Here is a 20242-nt window from a genome sequence, read left to right as displayed (position 1 = left end):
ACAAATTCAAATGTTCAGGAGGCCGTGACACTCGGCCCAAACTGGTCACGTAAGGTGCTCTACTCATATCAGTGTCTCTGGAAATGTTCACATTCTTAGTAGTGTGCATACAAGTGTCAATGTCACTCTTTTCCAGGGTTGTGTCAGTCATTTCCATGGGTTCTTGAAGAGGCGGCGAATGAACTGGCCGTATGTGTGTGCAGTTTCTCCTGATCAGACCTCCCTGAGTGTGTACTAGGTAAGACCTAGGTGTTTCTGCCTGGCGAACTACAGTCCCTTGTGATTTCTCTCTCTGCCAGCCACACACTCTGTCCAGGCCGTAATGTTGGTAAGGGACGTGTCTTGTAACGCATGTTGTACCTGCGTCGCTGTCTGTCTTTTGCCCACTTGTCAGATTTCCTGAATCTCTTAATGTTTGGCCATCAAGGGGTTAGAAAAGTTGACTACCCATTAAAAGTTGTGCTGGAGATTAACCATTCTCCAGAGGGGTATGTCAGCAAAGTTTTCGTTTTCTCACCACCCCCTTTCCAGAAACCTTTCACAGTTGCCACTGCATGCTCAGCCTCCCCATTTGCTTGCGGGTATCTAGGGCTGCTGCCGGTAATGTGTGTGAACCTGTATTCACTGGCAAAGTTCTTAAAGAGTGCACAGCTATACTGTGGTCCATTATTGGACATAACAGTCTCTGGGATTCCATGGTGGCTAAACACATCTTTTAAAGCTGCAATGACAGTGTTGGCTGTGGCTACATTTAGGTGTGCTACTTCAATGTAACGTGAAAAATAGTCTACAACCAGAAGGTATTTCTTTATCTCCCAGAAAAAGAAGTCTGTGCCCACCTGCTGCCATGATCTCTCTGGCACTGAAGTGGTTAACAAAGGCTCTCTGTGTTCAGCTTCAGCCCAATGTTGTGAGCATGTGCTGCAGTTTTCCACCAGCTGATTGATGTGCACAGACAATCCTGGCCACCAGACGGCGTGGGGAACCCTAGCTCGACACTTTACTATACCCTGGTGACCCTCGTGTATCCTTTGGAGGATTTCTTGCCTTATGCCTTGGAGAATCACGATTCTTTGGCCCCTATAGGAGCAGATCTCCAGCCATGGTAAGATTCTCTCTCTCAGACCAGTATGGTCCCAGCTCTGGTGGAAGGAGATGTTTCTCAGGCCACTCAGTCTCACAGTATTGGATGAGTTTAGTGCAGATAAGATCAGCCTTCTGGTTCTTGATTATTGTATCCAGCCTCATTTCTGTAGCTGGGAGGGCTTGATTTACAGAATCCACAAACACATTAACGTCACTCTCATTCTCCTTCTCCACCTCTGTGAATGTGTGTTTCATTGGAGCTCTGGATAATGTGTTGGCGGTTATCATTTGCTTACCATGCACATGCACTATGTCAAAAGGGAACTTCATAAGCCTCAGACGAAACCACAGTTTTCGTGGCGGTAGTTCCTCTAGTGCTTTGGTGCTTAGCAGCGAAAGCAGTGGTTTGTGATCCGTCTCCAGTCTAAATTTCAGGCCCAGGAGGTAAGATGACAGCCGTTCACCTGGATGATGCGATGGCAGCCATATTGCGCCAGAACGCCCACCACACACCAGCTTATTGTTGGAGAGGAGACAGAGTGATGTAGCCAATTGGTATTAAGGGGATGATTAGGAGGCGATGATGGACAGAGGCCAATGGACAAATTTGGCCAGGATGCCAGGGTTAAACCCCAATTCTTTCGAAGGACATTTCAGATTTTTAATGACCACAGAGAGTCAGGACCTCAGGTTTAATGTCTCATCTGAAGGACTGAAGGATGTGACGTTCTCTCCACACCCACTTATTTAGGTGCGTCAAATCCACACACAACCGTATCTTTCCTTGAGCCTTGGGCACTACCACCATGGCCACACACCATGGAGTGGGCTGAGTCACTTTAGAAATCACTCCCATATCCTCCATGCATTTTAACTCTGCTAGCACCTTATCTCTCATTGGCAGTGGCACACGGCGAGGAGAAGATCTGGTATGATATGGGACAGCAGCTGGCTCCAACTCAATTTTACATGGCTCTTTTAATTTGCCTAAGCCAGAGAACACTGAGGGGTATTCTGCTATAATGTCCTCCAGTTGCTCTTGTACATTGTGGAGATGCTGTATTAGTGTGAGGGCTTCAATTGCAGGGAGCCCTAATAAGGGCTTGGACAGTCCAGCAACTACATAAATGTCCTGTTCATAGTTTTATTTTTGATGCTTAGTCACCCTTTAAACTGTCCCTTCACATCCAGCCTGTGATTGCCTGGTCTGAACAGCACTTTACCAGGCGGCTGCAACACCCCACATTTCCCAGTGGGAAAACGGCTGCTTGGAATCGCTGTGACAGCAGCCCGCGTGTCCAATTTGAAAACTATGTTTTCCCCATTCAGCACAATCAGTTCATTCCATCTATCAGTTCCTTGTTTATACACCTCTCCAAGAAAAGCAAAATCACCATCCTCATAACTCTCTGATTGCCCCTCTGTTATGTTATGAACCCCACCAACCGACCTACATTTTTTTGCAAAATGCCCCTTGCAGGTACATCTCTAGCTGGGCAGTCTTTCCAGGGGTGATTCTTAATGTTTTCACATCTACCACATCACAGTGACTGGTTTTCTGTTATAATTTTAGGTGGTTTTTGTGATCTCCTTTCCTTCTTGTGTACAGCCTCAACGTGTCCTATTGGCTGCTCTGCTCCGCGCAGTATTGGCTGTGTTTTTTTTTTCATGGCCGCGCTGTGTCTCACTCTCGTTATTGCTTTCTCTAGTTCTCTTTCATCCAACTGCAAACTTTCTGACAACTTGGCATCGCGTATGCTGACCACTTTATGGTCTCTTATCAGATCTTCCTTTAGAGCACCAAAATCACATTGCTCAGCGAGTGAATGAACAGCTGTAATAAATGACTCAACGCTCTCTCTCCCGGCTCTTGATTCCGCTTGTTGAATCGCACTCATTCAAAGATAGCATTCCTCTTGCTAACGCAATGCAAAGCCTCCGTAACTGCAGCATATGATTTCTTCTGAGCATCAGTCAATGATAATACAGTATATCTTCGGGATCATCTCCCGCCGCATACTGTACATGAAAGTGTTCACCTGATATTCCTCTGTCTGTTTATACAAACCAGATGCGATTCTGTAGCGTTTGAAATGCTTCATCCATCTTGGCCATTCACTTGTATTAGTAAAGTCGAACAGAGCTATCTGTGAGACTAACATCGGTGGGGCTGGCGCTTCTCTCTCCATCTTCCCCTTCACCGGTATACTCCCTTTTATATGTTTAGGTTCAGTTCGCTTCTGACACCATGTTGTGTTACATCTGCACAATAACAAACCAGGAATGCTTGTGAGACTCAGAATAACTCTTTACTCAGGAACTGACATCATAACACTGTGTCCCCCACTTATATGCCCGTACTACAACAGTCCCGTTACACATAGTTCCCATTATAGAACAAAAACAATCCACAATACAAAAATATAACAATGCAAATATTACGAAATATGCCATAAATTACTTTTTTTTATTAAAATGACACTGTCCAACAGCGACACCAGCAATTAAATTTACGGAGGGAAGCAGCATTTCAACATTTTTACAGACCCTAACGCATGACGCCACACTCTGCGGTGTCCTTTTTATAAACATGAATTCAACCTATAACAAATAATGATATCCAGTAAGTAAAATATACCATTTACTCCACTTTACTGCAAAAAATTGTGAAAAAAAAAATGATTATTTTTTAATTCAGCTAAGAGGTCATGCCGCGACGTATCGATCCTCTATAGAGGATGCTCGTGACGTCACAGTCGGTCATAGTGACTGCAGTTACGGCGCTGATCCACTTGTCCGACACGACTGTCGCATGGTGTCGCGACGCCTCCCCACATTGGTACGTTGATGGGCGTTTACCACTAAGGGCGTGGTTTTGACCGAGCGGGAAATGTAGCGTATTAGAACAGAGGACCTGCGAGAGACTTCCCTCCGTCTCCAAAGCATTCCGGGAAGGCGGCGCTTCATTTGAAAAAATGCTGCGCGTCAAAAAGCTGGCCGTTGCCCATCTTTATGCAAATTAATTCCGTTGAACGAGACTTCCCTCCGTCTCCAAAGCATTCCGGGAAGGCGGCGCTTCATTTGAAAAAATGCTGCGCGTCAAAAAGCTGGCCGTTGCCCATCTATATGCAAATTAATTCCGTTGACCGCGACGTGGCTAGCCAATAGAAGTAGAGCATTATGGAGACAGAGGGAAGTCTCTCGCAGGTCCTCTGTTCTAATACGCTACATTTCCCGCTCGGTCAAAACCACGCCCATAGCGGTAAACGCCCATCATCGTACCAATGTGGGGAGGCGTCGCGACACCACGCGACAGTCGTTTCGGACAAGTGGATCAGCGCCGTTACACCCACTGAGTGGCAAAAAGACATCGGCAGCATTGGTTTTCAGCATGAATGCCGCGAAAAACACACAAAACTACGGTGGCCGAGAGAGCTCAACGCGCTGCAACTAAAGAAAACACATGCAAATAGAAAAACACCTGCAAATTAAGAAAACATCTTAATCTGTTTCACAACACGTGTGCTCCAAATACTCACAACACAACCAAATACAGAAACGCGCTGCAAAAGTTCACAACACAACCAAATACAGAAACGCGCTGCAAATAGAACAGAACACAACGGAAATGTTTCCGGGGAACCCAATAAGTGACGGACCCGGCTAGGACGTGCTTACAGCTGTCTACTTTTATTATTTTTTTTTTTGCAAAACATACAGAGATGACACGTTTATGACATACAACTTTGTATACAATATACAAAATGTATTTACAATATGTTCAATGTCATAAGAATACTAAAAAGAACAATGAGCTGAAGACTAAAATAAATAAATAAATAAATAAATAAATAAAGATAGAGAAAAAGAACATGAGGGAAAGACATTAATCTATACATCAGTTACATTGTACACATTTTGTCATGTTATGTTAAAATAAGTTTCATAAGAAATGTTAGAATGCAGCTAGGGTCCAAATATGAGACGGCAAGTTTTAAAGTTGAGACACTCACACACAGATATAACACATATTTTAAAAACTTTGTTGTATAAAATGTATATTTATTTGCAACAGTTATGTTAACAGCAATAATACTATATTTCTGGTAACAGCTATTCAGCTGATGGACACGCGCTGCGTTGTCATGGGAACATCCCAGGTGAAAATAATGAGGAAATTACGTTGTCTTTCGTTGCTTAGACATTCTCTGGTTGCTCCCTTCATCAACATAATGGCACACAAGTGCCCCGCTCCCTCCAAAGTGCCCAATTCAAGGGCTCTTCCGTCTGCCCTTTTAAGAGAGTAGGGCATAGGTAAAGCTCACGAGCAATAAGCACGTCCCAGCCGTCCGTCCGTCACTGGGTTCCCCAGAAACATTTCCGTTGTGTTCTGTCCTATTTGCAGCGCGTTTCTGTATTTGTTTGTGTTGTGAACTTTTGCAGCGCGTTTCTGTATTTGGTTGTGTTGTGAGTATTTGGAGCACATGTGTTGTGAAACTGATGAAGATGTTTTCTTAATTTGCGGGTGTTTTTTCTATTTGCATGTGTTTTCTTCAGTTGCAGCGCATTGAGCTCTCTCGGCCACCGTACAAAACACATCTAAAACAGGAAAGAGCTTTGAGATTGACTGTATAAAAAGATTTGACAAGAAATATGAGGTATATTTTTGCAGATTGCCGAAAGCTACAGAACAGAAAAGCAAATTTAACCCTGCAGTTATCATTTTGTGTCAATATGCTGCATTTTGTGGTAAAATCATACCCTATATTTTGTATTGTTATATAATGTCACGCTTAAAAGCAACGCAGTCTTATTGCCACTTTCACTTTCACTTTCATTGTTAATATGATGTTAATATCTTTAATATGACTCGGGAACAACGAGGTGTCTCAGAGAGCGATTCGTTCGCTGAATCCGAAATCGCCTCCTAAACCCTCAACTCACTATTCCCTACGTTAGTCCACTAAAACTGTTCACTTACGAACCAGTGAGCGTCCACTATGGTTTCGGAACCAATACAATTGATCTCAATGCGTTTACCGCGCATGCGCAACATCACGTCGTGACGTTTCGATCCTCCATTGGACCGGACGAGAGCCGTCTTCAGGTCAGAGTTCACAAGTATAGCTACAGCCCCGGTAAAACCCGAGACTTCCACGTTGAAGAAACCATTTAAACATTACAATTTGTTTATTGTTTAACTTCATAAATCATGACAACCAGGTATGCTGTTATTATTATTAATAATAATATCTAATATGGTGCCTAAATGCTCACTAGATGCAAACGCTACAGTAGGAATAGTATTGTAATTATACAAATATTATTATTTGTACATCTAACACTGGATCGCGATAGATGAGCTCATAATTAGCTTATTTGATAAGCGTTTGCCCCTCGAATCGGATTGGAGATTAAAGGAGAAAATACTCGATAATATCGTTGTTTTGAATACTTTGGACTCCACCCTGACTGCCGGAGGGCCTAACGTTAAATGTAACATGATTGAACTTGTAGCCAACGTTCTTAGTTTTTTCTGTAGTTCTACAGAGAGCCTATTGCAAATCAATTTTTTCAGCTATACTTTATACAATTTTAGATGTTTAATTATTATTATTATTATTTTAAAAAATGAACAAACGTTCTTAGAACAAGCCAGTCACAATATCTAGGCTATCAAACTTGTGTAATTTGTATAGCCATCGTCTTATTTAATAAAAATGCAGTTAATGTGATGTACCTTTGGTGTATAATGGGTAGTTAAGAGACATTTTGAGAATATTTTTTCCAACTCTTGAAACTTGTTTAATCAGCTAGTTTAACAGCATAGTTTATGACTTTCTATTAGTTGACTTGTAAAGATCCACACACTGAAGCTACATGTGATTATATTCTAGACTTTACAGATCAGATGACAAATATAAAGGAAATTAAAGAAAGGTTAACTCACAGAAACAGGTTAAAGCACATGCTTAAAGGCCCCCTGAAATCAAAATGTACGTTTTTTTAGCTTTTAGTATGAATATATTAGCCTTAAAGGTATAGCAGAGGATTTTCCCGAATTTTAGAAAAGAACCGCCCTCTCCACTTTTTGAAAAAATACACATGCGCAACACTCTCCCGAGATTAAACGTGTGCACGACACGAGAGAGCATGCACGAGCCTAGTTCTCCTCGTGCACGCTCTGTTTACAAGTTGCAAGATCGCTAATCATAGCTTACATTAACTTTACAAAAACACTCTCGTCTTGTTTCTTTCTTCAGAGGCCTTTCTCTTCTTCTCATACAATTCGTAGACACTTTTTCTCTTACGACCCTCATACATTTTGAAAAAACCCGGCGAGAACGGCGAGCTTCAATGAATGGCTGAAACCGTAGCTCACCCATAGACAGCTCACCACACATAATACACCTGAAAGTGTGCATGCGCAGAAAGGACGAGCACGTACGACGGCCTTACGTAAACATATCACCAGAATGATTGACAATTAGGAGGACCAATAGTCTTGATGATCCACCCGGAAAAAGAAAATCCTCCTCTATACCTTTAAGGTTACTTATAAGCTGGTGTGTTCCAAAACAATGACAAAATTCACATTTAGAATATATAAGCATTTAAACTTAGAGTCTCTCACAATATGGTTTTGAGTGTTCGGTTGTTCAGTCGTTCGAGCTATATTTTGTTTTCCAACTTTAAGTTGGCTAGAATTTATTCACACCTCTTCTATTGAATCCAACATATCATCAGCGCTCGGATTTGCTTCCATGGTGCTGTCAAATACGGCAGTCTGTGAGTTAAACTAAGGCTACGTTTACACGGAAACGATCTGAAGAGAAAACGCAAAAGTGATCACTTTTTATTCTGCATTTAGACGAGCGTTATCGGGGGGAAATCTGCGTGCATATGGTGACGCAAAAGTGTGTGAAATTCAATGTAGTATGCACTCCAGGCGGCTAGGTGGCAATGTGAAGCACTGATCGGTGCCTTCACTGTCTAGCAAACTCTTGCGTTTTTATCGTTTAGACGGAAACGCGACGGTGGAGCGTTTTTAAGATTTCCACTCTGGAGGGTGGTTTCACTTTTCTGCGTTTTTAAGGCCCGAAAACGCCGTCGCCGTCTAAACGAAAGGCACATCTGATAAAATATTTTTACGTTTTCACCCGCGAGCGTTCTCGTGTAAACAGGGCCTAAACTCTATTGGCTATTTGAAAAGGGGAGGAGCCATTAAATATGGCTCTATATTACGTCAACGCATCGTACAAGGCACTTCAGTGGACTTTTAATGAATGCTCCATGTCAACAGGCCTTTATTTTTTACAAACAGGGAATGAAGTATAGATCAGAGGCAGATTGATAATGATAAATATGATAATGTCATTTTGTTCTTGTCATGATCTAAGTATTTTTTAAGAATTTTTTTTTTTCTGTTTACAGATGCTGTATTGTTTTGCTTCATTTGTTAACATTAAATGAAGGTGAGTACAAAGGGCATATGCGCATTAGAGAATACTTTGAAGGGATTGACTGTTACGACTAGACTGAAAATACAGCGAATTGGGTCCCTTAACATTTTTTCCTTTTATCTTTGCAACGCACCATGCATACTGAAATGAACGAATTCACCGTTTTCTCTGACTGAGCATAAGCTGTAGTTTATAGACACCCTAAAACACTAAGGGCATATTTACTAACAACTTGTGCCAGCGCAAACTCTTTTTTTTTTACGTTAAAAAAATACTGTAAGGGTTTACTAAAGAGTGAAAATTAGCCCTGAAAAGGTGTAGACAGTTATTTTTGTGGCTGACCTTATATGCATTTGTAGGAGTTTCCCTTTCAGACGCAAAATCTATGGGAGGAGAGTATTCAAAATGAATCATGCAAGGTGATTTACTAAGGTTTGCGCTAGTCAATTTACTGGTATTTGCGCCATTATTTACTTGCATCTTAAACCAGAGCTAATTTGCGCTGTTCTTGGTAAATTGTGTTGGTCATTATGGAAATGATCCAGCTGCGTCTGTGTTCTTTAATCTGTGCGTTGTCAGTAGATCACGCACATCGGCGCTTTTGTGGGATTTCACTCTCACACTAAATTTGCCCTGTTTAGTAAATCTGGCCCTAACAGTCTTTTGTAAAGCAAATTCTTATTTCTTGCACGAACAACATATGATTGTACCTTTTATTTCATCATCTTTCTGTTTTCAGTGTCACTTCAGGAACCCATCGTGGGTTTTATTGGAGACTCTGCTGTTTTACCTTGTTCTTCTAAAGAAACTCAGCTCAAACTTCAAGAGATCACTGTGCATTGGAGATACAATGACAGCCTGAATGTGTATGACATTATTAAAGGTAAAGGCTCTATAGTAGATCAACATCTAGCATACAAGGATAGAGTTGAAACCTATCCTGATGATTTTGAGAAGGGAAACTTCATGCTGAAACTCAAAAATCTTCAAATTAATGATACCGGGAAATATGTCTGCTACGCATCAGACATTCAGAGTGTGGAGCTACTCGTCAGAGGTTGGTGGCGAAAACTTTTTATTACCTCAATTTTTAAATACAAAAACAAAAAGTCTTAACAAATATTGTTTTATGTCCAGTAAAAGAAGAAAGCAACCAAACGGCAGGAAAAAGTAACCAAGGAGCGCAATCAAGACCACATAAGATTGTGACTGCAGTGCCTTTGCTTTCTGTTTTCATTCTGCTCTGTGTTTGAATAGACAAGAGAAGTAAATGTCTGATTATGATCTACTTAGCTTCAAACCTTAGCCACCAACTGAGACCATCAGAACCTTTAAGAAACAGCTGAAGTCCGACTTGATCCGTTAGCACTTCAACCACCATTTTAAATGTGCCTTACTGTATACTGTGACTTGTACTGAAGCCTGAAGAAATACTTTATCATTTTTTATTCTATTTAGCAAAATTGTTTTTACCAAGTTATACTATGTATCAATTATTTTTATACTTATTTATTCTTTTCAAAGACACCTATTATACTCATAAATGGTTAGCCAATGTTCTGGGAACGTTCCCTGTTAGCTGGCTAAATCATTATAATGTGTTGAGTTTAATAAAGACACAGTACTCTCATCACGATAAAACATGAACGTGCGCCACTCTTTTAATTTCGTTTTCAACAACATAATTCTCTTCAGGGAAAAACAATCAAGGAAACATATCAGGGCTCGACATTAATGCCTGTCCGGGACACGCGTTTTTTGTTGTTGTTTTTTTAGAGAGAATTGTACTTGCCTAACCGGACAAATGCCCAGATTAAAATGCTAATATCAAAAAATAACACAAAATAACAAGGGAATCACTGAAAACGCGATTTTATTTCATTAAATGTAAGTGGTGATTGATAGCCTATAGTTGATAATAATATGACTAGTCATATGCGCTAACAAAGTAAATAGTGTAAATTTTGATTTCAGTTGGACTTTAATAAAGGTAAAAAAAAAAAATTCTCATAAGAGTGTTTTCCAACAGTGATGTAATGAAACATTGACAATTTAAGTTTGAAGGGAGTAAAGCCTCTGTTTAGGTTATTAAGGAAATGTAATTTTGCCCCAAAAAAAGAACTTTTAATTAAAAAAAAAAAGTTAATTTTAAATTAGCCTACTTCAGCATGATATGTTACCATATCATCATGCTTAACACTGAGAATTTGAATAATTGTAATGTGATGATCAGATGCAGATATCTAAATCAAAGAATATCATATTTTGGGCGGTTGGCGGCTGGATTATTTAGTTTTAACAGCGATTCGGGTGACTCAAAGAGCACCAGATTAATGAATTTATCTTTAAAATGTACAAATTTTTCTTCCAGGGGTGCATGCGCCCCAGACAGAGGTACCGACCTCCACCCACAAAAATACTGTGGGAAACACATAGGCTATATTATGGTCTATGAAAAATACAAATTTAATTATCTTACTGTTAAAAAACAATCAGGATTTTACAACTTCCGCCTTTTTTGAGCCTGGAAAACCCCTGACAACTGTTGCAAATTTGTGAAATTGACCTTCATATCAGAAGGGCAAGCATGTGGAGTATTTCAGAAATAGAATTGAGCACGAGTCGTCTGTTGGAGATTTGTCGTGTCATGATCTGGTGTAGACCATATCGCTGATTATTGTTGCAGCTCACGGCCAGCGTATACACCTTGTTACCAGGTTTCCTATTGTCCAAGTCAAAATGTTTCTGATATTTTTGTATGTTACCACTTCTGATGCTTCTTGAAATGTATGTTTGATAATTGTTTGCTCTTTATATTTTTCTCAAAGCAATTAAATATTATGTGCCATTTTTTACTTTTAAGTAGCTTCTTATTTCTTCATATCTTCATCTTCAAAACAGTGTTCATGACATACAGTACAGTGTTACAACAGGCCATTAATTTTACCATTAGGCCTACCTGCTGCAAAGTAGTGAATTTATCATACTGCATGGTGTACTTTACTAAATTGAGTTTTTTATGTTTAAGAAGAACAGGAATTTCCTATCATAACCACAATTTTTTTGAGCTGACAGTATGTTTTGTAAGACTTTGTGTAACATACTAATGATTTGCAGAAAATAAACAATTCTGAGGCTTATAACTTATGAGTTATAATTTGATCAGGTTAATGGATGTTAAAACGGCAGAACTGTATCATCTGAAGCAGCAGATTTTTGTTAGATTTCATGACATTTTCTAAAAAAAATAATTGCATTAATGTAAAAAACAGGAAGGTTTATAACACTTTCATTTTCCAGTTTACTTTTACATTACATCCGTTTGTCTGTCTGTGTCTCTCTGCTTGTCTGATTTTATTTAGTAAGTAAAATGCTTAAGATAAAAAAAGTTTAGGGAATGGGATGACGGAACTGGTATAAAAATTATTTTGAAATGAATGTAATTAATATAAATGTATGTAATAATAATAATAGAGAAATAGAAGACATATTCAGACGTTGAAGCATTTTGCATAGAGAACACATGGATATATTACATGGATTCAATCCAAACAGCACACAAAGCCATAAATACTGATTGATCAACTGCACAACTAACAACATAAATAACAAAATGTTCAAAATCAAATGCAGCCTATCCCAAAACAGATTCATATGTCATGCTGTAAGTCACTTCAAAGGTTTCAACAAGTCTTCAAAATTTACATTTTCCACCCACCTAATATACAACAGCAACTGTAGCCTAATACCTTTTCCAAAATAGAGATAACTACCAAAATATAAAACAAGTGAAGACATGCAAATTACATACCGAACCTCTGCTGGAATCTATTCCTACATGGCAGATCACGCGCTAAACTCCTTCTGTAGGGAAAAGGTCGATCACATCATAGTTTGTATTTCCACAGGTATCACTTCCTTTCCTACTGTACAGTACCTCCCCTCACAAAGATAAAGGATCTGTTTACATTCCATATCAGTCTTTAGACCTGACAGTGGAAAGATTTATTAGGTTGAGTCTCACAAAACATATCACATTTGGCACATAAAAAATATATATATATATATTAAAACACTTTTTTTATTTAATTTTAAACAAATAAATATGGTAGTATTTTGTACTGCATTTAATTCATGCTGATTTAAATCTGAAATAGGCCTATATTTTCTTTTGATTTTGGGGTAGACACATAAGGACACTTAATTGTATAATTTGCATTATATGATAAACTATCAAGCCAAATGAGATTTAACGTTAAAAAAAGGAAGAAAACAGAGGAACTGATCAGTAAGTCTGTCATACGGTGGGTCAGTACTGTCCTGTAGTGGTCAATAACAGTATTGCACTATTGTAAAAGCGTCCATGTCCAAAATGATTCGCATCCCAGATGCTCTAAGCATGTTCTAAGGCATTCTAATCTGAAATATAAGTGGTCTGTAAACTAGCAATTCAAAACAGGTGATACACCTGTTTGCTAGTCAGTTTCTGGTCAATTGCAAGTCATGGTTAAAACCAAGGAGCTTGAGGACCTCCAGTTGCACATTGTGTATCCATCCTCACACGAAAGGGAAAGGCTACTAAAGGTATTTCCAAATGTTTTCAAGTACTAGTGGCTACTGTGCAAAGCATTGTTAGAGATTCACACAGTAAAAAATATTGGTTAGAAGCCAAAATTGAACCCTGTGCTGGCAAGACTCGTAGTGCAGAAAGCTAAGAAGAATCCAAATCACCAGCAAAGCCATTATGAATAATCTGAGTAATGCTGGTACCACATAGCTGCTATGGTTTAGGTTTAGTGACAACATGTTACAATGTTTATATGGTACAATTTCTGGTAAGCTACGTTTTTTTATTATTGCTTGAAACAAATTTCAGGATTTCAATTCAGTTAAATTCTTGTGATTTGATTTAATATTGACTAATTTGGATAAATATTAGGTACACAAGATTCTAACATATTCTTCAAATATGTTAATTTTTCTCAAGAAAAAAAAAAATCTCACCTAATGCTGTAAACATACTGAGAGCCCTATCAGCTGGTAGTATTATGTAAGGTTAAACATAACTCAAATTATATATAATGCGTTTTTTATTATAATAACAACTTTATTTAATGATATAAGTCAAAATATAATAAATGTGTAATATAGTACACATATTTAGCAAAATACTCTATAGCTCTTTTTTTCTAGCCAACTAACGTGATATAGCCCATATTATGGTCATCAAATGGCTTTCCTGAGGTAAATGTTATGTGACATAATTGTTCTCCAGCTGTTTTATTGACCCTTTCCGCGGTTGAAAAACACTTATTGATCGATATTATGTATGATGAATATACATTTCGGTAAGTTGTACTGTTTCTTTTAACATTGTTCATTCGTGTTTAATTACTATTAGCTAGTAGAGATGATCGGGTCACGTGCCGCTAGGGATCTGTCACGTCACATTTACAAACGCCAAAACGGTATTTATTGTTTGAATTTCGTAATAAAATTGACAGAATCTGAGAGCTGGGATTTTTTTATATCATAACTAACCTGCTCTGTCTTGTCTGTCGGTCTCTGTGTCCTCTTTGCTTCGCGATTTTTCTGTGCGTGAGAAAATGGATGTGTGGCGTGAGAGCGTGTGAAAAGTGTTAATTGCGTGAGTCTCACGGTGAATGCGTGAGAGTTGGCAGCTCACTATTTTAAGGCAGACACTCCAGCGGACACGACACAAGACTGGCCTCCATGGACACCGACCAAAGAGGACTCCACTTCTTCAAGACAGGCACAGAAAAGCTCGCCTAGCCTTTGCAAAAACTCACCTGGAAAAAGAAGCAGCCTTTCGGTCATTCTGTGGTCTGACAAGACTAAAATTGAGTTGTTTGGACATAGGAATGTGGCTTTTGTTTGAGGAAAAAAAAGAGAAGCATTCAACCCTATGAGCACCATCCCCACGGTCAAGCATGGTGGTGGGAATATAATGCTTTGGGGGTGTTTTTCAGCCAACGGGCCAAGCAACCTTGTAAAAGTAAATGGCATTAAGAAAAAAGACTACTACATTAAAGGGCCCCTATTATGGATTTCTGAAAATGACCTTTCATGTAGTGATGTGTAAGATAGCTCTGAGTGAATGAAAACCTCCTGCAAAGTTTTAAATCTGAAAGTGCACCGTATATAAAGTTATTGTCTTTCAAAAGTAAGAGTTGACTCAATGAAACGAGTCAATGAAATGAATTGTTTTTCAAACGAGTCATAAGCCGTTTTGTTGTGATGTCAAGATGAAACATTAGCATATTGCCCGCCCACTTATTGCACGCGCAGACACCAGGGAAAACTTGAACCTCAAACCGGCAGCTGATTCCTGTGGGTACTGGACAGCATCATGTCGAGAAGACGCTGTGCTCTACAATGTCAAGGTAAAGCCAGTTTTTTTTCACTGCCAAGGACGAGCATGTGAGTCAGTGGTTAAAATGCATCTTTACCATGATATCACAGCAGTATAATCCTAAACTTTTGCTGTGTTCCCTTTATTTTACTGACGACTGCTTCTCAAATCTCTGAGTTCAATGCAGGATTCGCAAACCGATGATGTTCAAAATACTTAGTTTTGAGTTTTATATTGTGTAGGTCTCCTGCTAACTGGCTAACTCACGTTATCACTGTCTTACTGAAATACTTCTGCTAATCAGTTGTGGACCACTATTACCTATAACTGTGTCTATTAATGCAGATTGTCTGTCGTTCTCACTACTTTGAGGAAAGATTAAGCATGGAGCAAGATTTGTTTTACCAACGTTTATGTTACGTTGGTAAAACATTCACGCTAGAGCTCGGCTAATGTATACATTGCATACGCACTGTTATTGATACAGTTTCCACGTGTTCACCGCAATATATTAGAAAAATACTCAGTAAATAAATTAGTACAAGTAAAATAATCGGGTTGTTGATGGACATGCACTTGTTAATGCTGATGGTGAGGAATTACAGTTGCAACATCTCATACAATGTACCTAAAACTGAGTAGTGTATCACTGAGAAACACTGAGTCCTGCTCGAGCCGTCCTTGCGATGAGGTTCGGGTTGAATAACAGTTCTTCCAATGTTTCATCATCAGACTCGCGCTCGCATTGATATGGTAAAATCAACATCATTGTTCATTACTGTGTTTAGTTTACAGTGTAAGAAGCCTCAGGACAAGCAGAGCTGACGCTGTTATGGCAATGAGCGGTTTTGTTTTCGACGCGCTGTACACGGTAGGCCAATCACAACAGACTGAGCTGTCTTGCCAATCAGAGCAGAGTCAATATTATCCGTCTGCAGTCCCGCAGGCCGCAGTTGGAGGACCGCATTTCTAGGACCCTAGTTTTTTGTGACAGCGTCACCTACCGAGTCGGAGAGCCGCAGTCCCAGGAACGCATTTCCAGGACCCTAGTTTTGGAGGACCGAAAAAAGTGCCACCAAGGCAGTATTTCCACCCAGTTTTAACTACATTAGAGTTTTAGAGTTGTTTTTAAGTTTTATTACACCCAAATACTACTTTCTTTATTGCAATTAAACCTGGTTCCTAGGAATGTTGAGAAATTATTGGGTCTAAGTAGCGTAATATAATAACTCAAGTAAAATAAACAAGGAATCATGTTATAGTCTTTTCAGTCACTAGATCGACCACCTTTTCAAGTACAGAGGGAAGACAAGGATGACTCTGGGGGTAGATTTAAGATTGTGTATATTTTACAAAATAATATATTACAACTGAACTTGAACACACACAAAAACAAATTTGTTCATGACGTGAACCACATAGATATAACTTCATGGACAACATCATCACTGACTCCTAAGAAAGAGAAAGAGAAGTGAATGAAATAAGGAACATTTAGTTGAACATGTTCAACTCTCTAATTTTAAATTTCATATTTAAAAGATCTTAGTTACCACAGAGTGCACACAGATATACGATACAAAAATAATGATATCAATCTTCATACCAATTAATGTTCATAATACTATTATTGCATACTGTGCAAAGATTTGGAAAAAAATATATTTTGATGTTGTGGGAACAAAGCTTCTTGAAACACTCATGTCAATAAAGCCCATCTGAACTGAGAAAAAAATAAATAATAATAGAGAGAGATGCAAGAAATCTGAATAGAAATAACATATTATTGACACGACTTTTCCTGACCTTATATATATATATATATATTTAAAGCACACATTGTGATGTATGCAGCAGCACTACCTACCACCTGGATGCTCTCCTCTCTTTTCTCAATTGTTTCTCTATCACCCTATTAAATTCTTCCACTTCACTGAAATAGTAAATGGTGAACATAATCACATAGGTTAACAGAAATACTGTTAACGCTTAAAAAAGGATACATTGGACGTATAAAAAACAATTCCATTTTCTACTCTTACCTGTGATGATAATCAGGACCAGAGAGGAAGGCCTGCTCAGCATCCTGCAGACACAAATTCCACAAAGTCACATTGACACAAAGTCCAGCCAGGCCATATATAATGGCCTATTAAAAGAAAATTGTTAATTGAAATATACACAGGTCTGTACATAAGTAGCATAAGGTTTAATATACAGTAGGGTTTGAAAGGGCAGAAACATGCACAATATATTATATTGTTATGCATACCTCTGGAAAAAGAACAGAGTGGATGTACTTGGAGCTGGGACGGCGGAAGTACTTGGAGCTGGGACGGCGGAAGTAGTTGGAGCTGGGACGGCGGAAGTACTTGGAGCTGGGACGGCGGAAGTACTTGGAGCTGGGACGACGGAAGTATTTGGAGCTGGGATGGTGGAAGTACTTGGAGCTGGGATGGTGGAAGTACTTGGAGCTGGGACGGTGGAAGTATTTAGAGCTGGGACGGTGGAAGTACTTAGAGCTGGGATGGCGGAAGTATTTGGAGCTGGGATAGTGGAAGTACTTGGAGCTGGAAGTACTTGGAGCTGGGACGGCGGAAGTAGTTGGAGCTGGGACGGCGGAAGTACTTGGAGCTGGGATGGCGGAAGTATTTGGAGCTGGGATAGTGGAAGTACTTGGAGCTGGAAGTACTTGGAGCTGGGACGGCGGAAGTAGTTGGAGCTGGGACGGCGGAAGTACTTGGAGCTGGGACGGCGGAAGTACTTGGAGCTGGGACGACGGAAGTATTTGGAGCTGGGATGGTGGAAGTACTTGGAGCTGGGATGGTGGAAGTACTTGGAGCTGGGACGGTGGAAGTATTTAGAGCTGGGACGGTGGAAGTACTTAGAGCTGGGATGGCGGAAGTATTTGGAGCTGGGATAGTGGAAGTACTTGGAGCTGGAAGTACTTGGAGCTGGGATGGTGGAAGTACTTGGAGCTGGAAGTACTTAGAGCTGGGATGGCGGAAGTATTTGGAGCTGGGATGGTGGAAGTACTTGGAGCTGGGACGGTGGAAGTATTTAGAGCTGGGACGGTGGAAGTACTTAGAGCTGGGATGGCGGAAGTATTTGGAGCTGGGATAGTGGAAGTACTTGGAGCTGGAAGTACTTAGAGCTGGGACGGCGGAAGTATTTGGAGCTGGGACGGCGGAAGTATTTGGAGCTGGGACGGCGGAAGTACTTGGAGCTGGGACGGCGGAAGTACTTGGAGCTGGGACGGCGGAAGTATTTGGAGCTGGGACGGCGGAAGTACTTAGAGCTGGGACGGCGGAAGTACTTAGAGCTGGGACGGCGGAAGTACTTAGAGCTGGGACGGCGGAAGTATTTGGAGCTGGGACGGCGGAAGTACTTGGAGCTGGGACGGCGGAAGTACTTAGAGCTGGGACGGCGGAAGTATTTGGAGCTGGGATGGTGGAAGTACATGGAGCTGGAAGTACTTGGAGCTGGGATGGTGGAAGTACTTGGAGCTGGAAGTACTTGGAGCTGGGATGGTGGAAGTATTTGGAGCTGGGATGGTGGAAGTACTTGGAGCTGGGATGGTGGAAGTATTTAGAGCTGGGACGGTGGAAGTACTTAGAGCTGGGATGGCGGAAGTATTTGGAGCTGGGATAGTGGAAGTACTTGGAGCTGGAAGTACTTGGAGCTGGGACGGTGGAAGTACTTAGAGCTGGGATGGCGGAAGTATTTGGAGCTGGGATGGCGGAAGTACTTGGAGCTGGGACGGTGGAAGTACTTGGAGCTGGGATGGCGGAAGTACTTGGAGCTGGGACGGTGGAAGTACTTAGAGCTGGGATGGCGGAAGTACTTGGAGCTGGGATGGCGGAAGTATTTGGAGCTGGAAGTACTTGGAGCTGGGATGGTGGAAGTACTTAGAGCTGGGATGGCGGAAGTATTTGGAGCTGGGATGGTGGAAGTACTTGGAGCTGGGACGGTGGAAGTATTTAGAGCTGGGACGGTGGAAGTACTTAGAGCTGGGATGGCGGAAGTATTTGGAGCTGGGATAGTGGAAGTACTTGGAGCTGGAAGTACTTGGAGCTGGGACGGTGGAAGTACTTAGAGCTGGGATGGCGGAAGTACTTAGAGCTGGGACGGCGGAAGTACTTAGAGCTGGGACGGCGGAAGTACTTAGAGCTGGGACGGCAGAAGTATTTGGAGCTGGGACGGCGGAAGTACTTAGAGCTGGGACGGCGGAAGTATTTGGAGCTGGGACGGCGGAAGTACTTAGAGCTGGGACGGCGGAAGTACTTAGAGCTGGGACGGAGGAAGTACTTAGAGCTGGGACGGCGGAAGTATTTGGAGCTGGGATGGCGGAAGTACTTGGAGCTGGGACGGCGGAAGTACTTAGAGCTGGGAGTACTTGGAGCTGGGACGGCGGAAGTACTTAGAGCTGGGATGGTGGAAGTACTTGGAGCTGGAAGTACTTGGAGCTGGGATGGTGGAAGTACTTGGAGCTGGAAGTACTTGGAGCTGGGATGGTGGAAGTATTTGGAGCTGGGATGGTGGAAGTACTTGGAGCTGGGACGGTGGAAGTATTTAGAGCTGGGACGGTGGAAGTACTTGGAGCTGGAAGTAGTTGGAGCTGGGATGGTGGAAGTACTTGGAGCTGGAAGTACTTAGAGCTGGGATGGCGGAAGTATTTGGAGCTGGGATGGTGGAAGTACTTGGAGCTGGGATGGTGGAAGTATTTAGAGCTGGGACGGTGGAAGTACTTAGAGCTGGGATGGCGGAAGTATTTGGAGCTGGGATAGTGGAAGTACTTGGAGCTGGAAGTACTTGGAGCTGGGACGGTGGAAGTACTTAGAGCTGGGATGGCGGAAGTATTTGGAGCTGGGATGGCGGAAGTACTTGGAGCTGGGACGGTGGAAGTACTTGGAGCTGGGATGGCGGAAGTACTTGGAGCTGGGACGGTGGAAGTACTTAGAGCTGGGATGGCGGAAGTATTTGGAGCTGGAAGTACTTGGAGCTGGGATGGTGGAAGTACTTAGAGCTGGGATGGCGGAAGTATTTGGAGCTGGGATGGTGGAAGTACTTGGAGCTGGGACGGTGGAAGTATTTAGAGCTGGGACGGTGGAAGTACTTAGAGCTGGGATGGCGGAAGTATTTGGAGCTGGGATAGTGGAAGTACTTGGAGCTGGAAGTACTTGGAGCTGGGACGGTGGAAGTACTTAGAGCTGGGATGGCGGAAGTATTTGGAGCTGGGATGGCGGAAGTACTTGGAGCTGGGACGGTGGAAGTACTTGGAGCTGGGATGGCGGAAGTACTTGGAGCTGGGACGGTGGAA

The 20242-nt window shown here is 41.3% G+C and overlaps 1 protein-coding gene and 1 long non-coding RNA gene across 7 annotated transcripts in view; one reads left to right on the top strand and one right to left on the bottom strand.

Annotated features, from left to right (window-relative positions):
• Positions 1-12447, bottom strand: part of LOC311084386 — a 29376-nt gene extending 16929 nt beyond the window's left edge. For 4 of the 6 annotated variants that reach the window (XR_014606500.1, XR_014606501.1, XR_014606502.1 and 1 more), the window contains exon 1: positions 12361-12432. This is a non-coding gene — a long non-coding RNA (uncharacterized lncRNA). Of the gene's footprint in view, positions 1-12360 lie in introns of all 6 variants that reach the window. The other 2 variants (XR_014606498.1, XR_014606499.1) reach the window with 2 other exon arrangements.
• LOC311084385 (CD276 antigen homolog) lies at positions 6175-11690 on the top strand. Its single transcript, XM_084116389.1, has 4 exons — positions 6175-6309; positions 8521-8561; positions 9289-9606; positions 9687-11690. Exons 1-4 carry the CDS (start codon positions 6299-6301, stop codon positions 9800-9802), a joined length of 486 nt encoding a protein of 161 aa, XP_083972515.1. The 5' UTR covers positions 6175-6298; the 3' UTR covers positions 9803-11690.
• Positions 12448-20242: the final 7795 nt, after the last annotated feature.

Source organism: Abramis brama (assembly GCF_963993115.1).
Source record: "Abramis brama genome assembly, chromosome: 6".
NCBI lineage: Eukaryota > Metazoa > Chordata > Actinopteri > Cypriniformes > Leuciscidae > Abramis > Abramis brama.
This window is presented reverse-complemented; position numbering and strand designations above follow the sequence as displayed.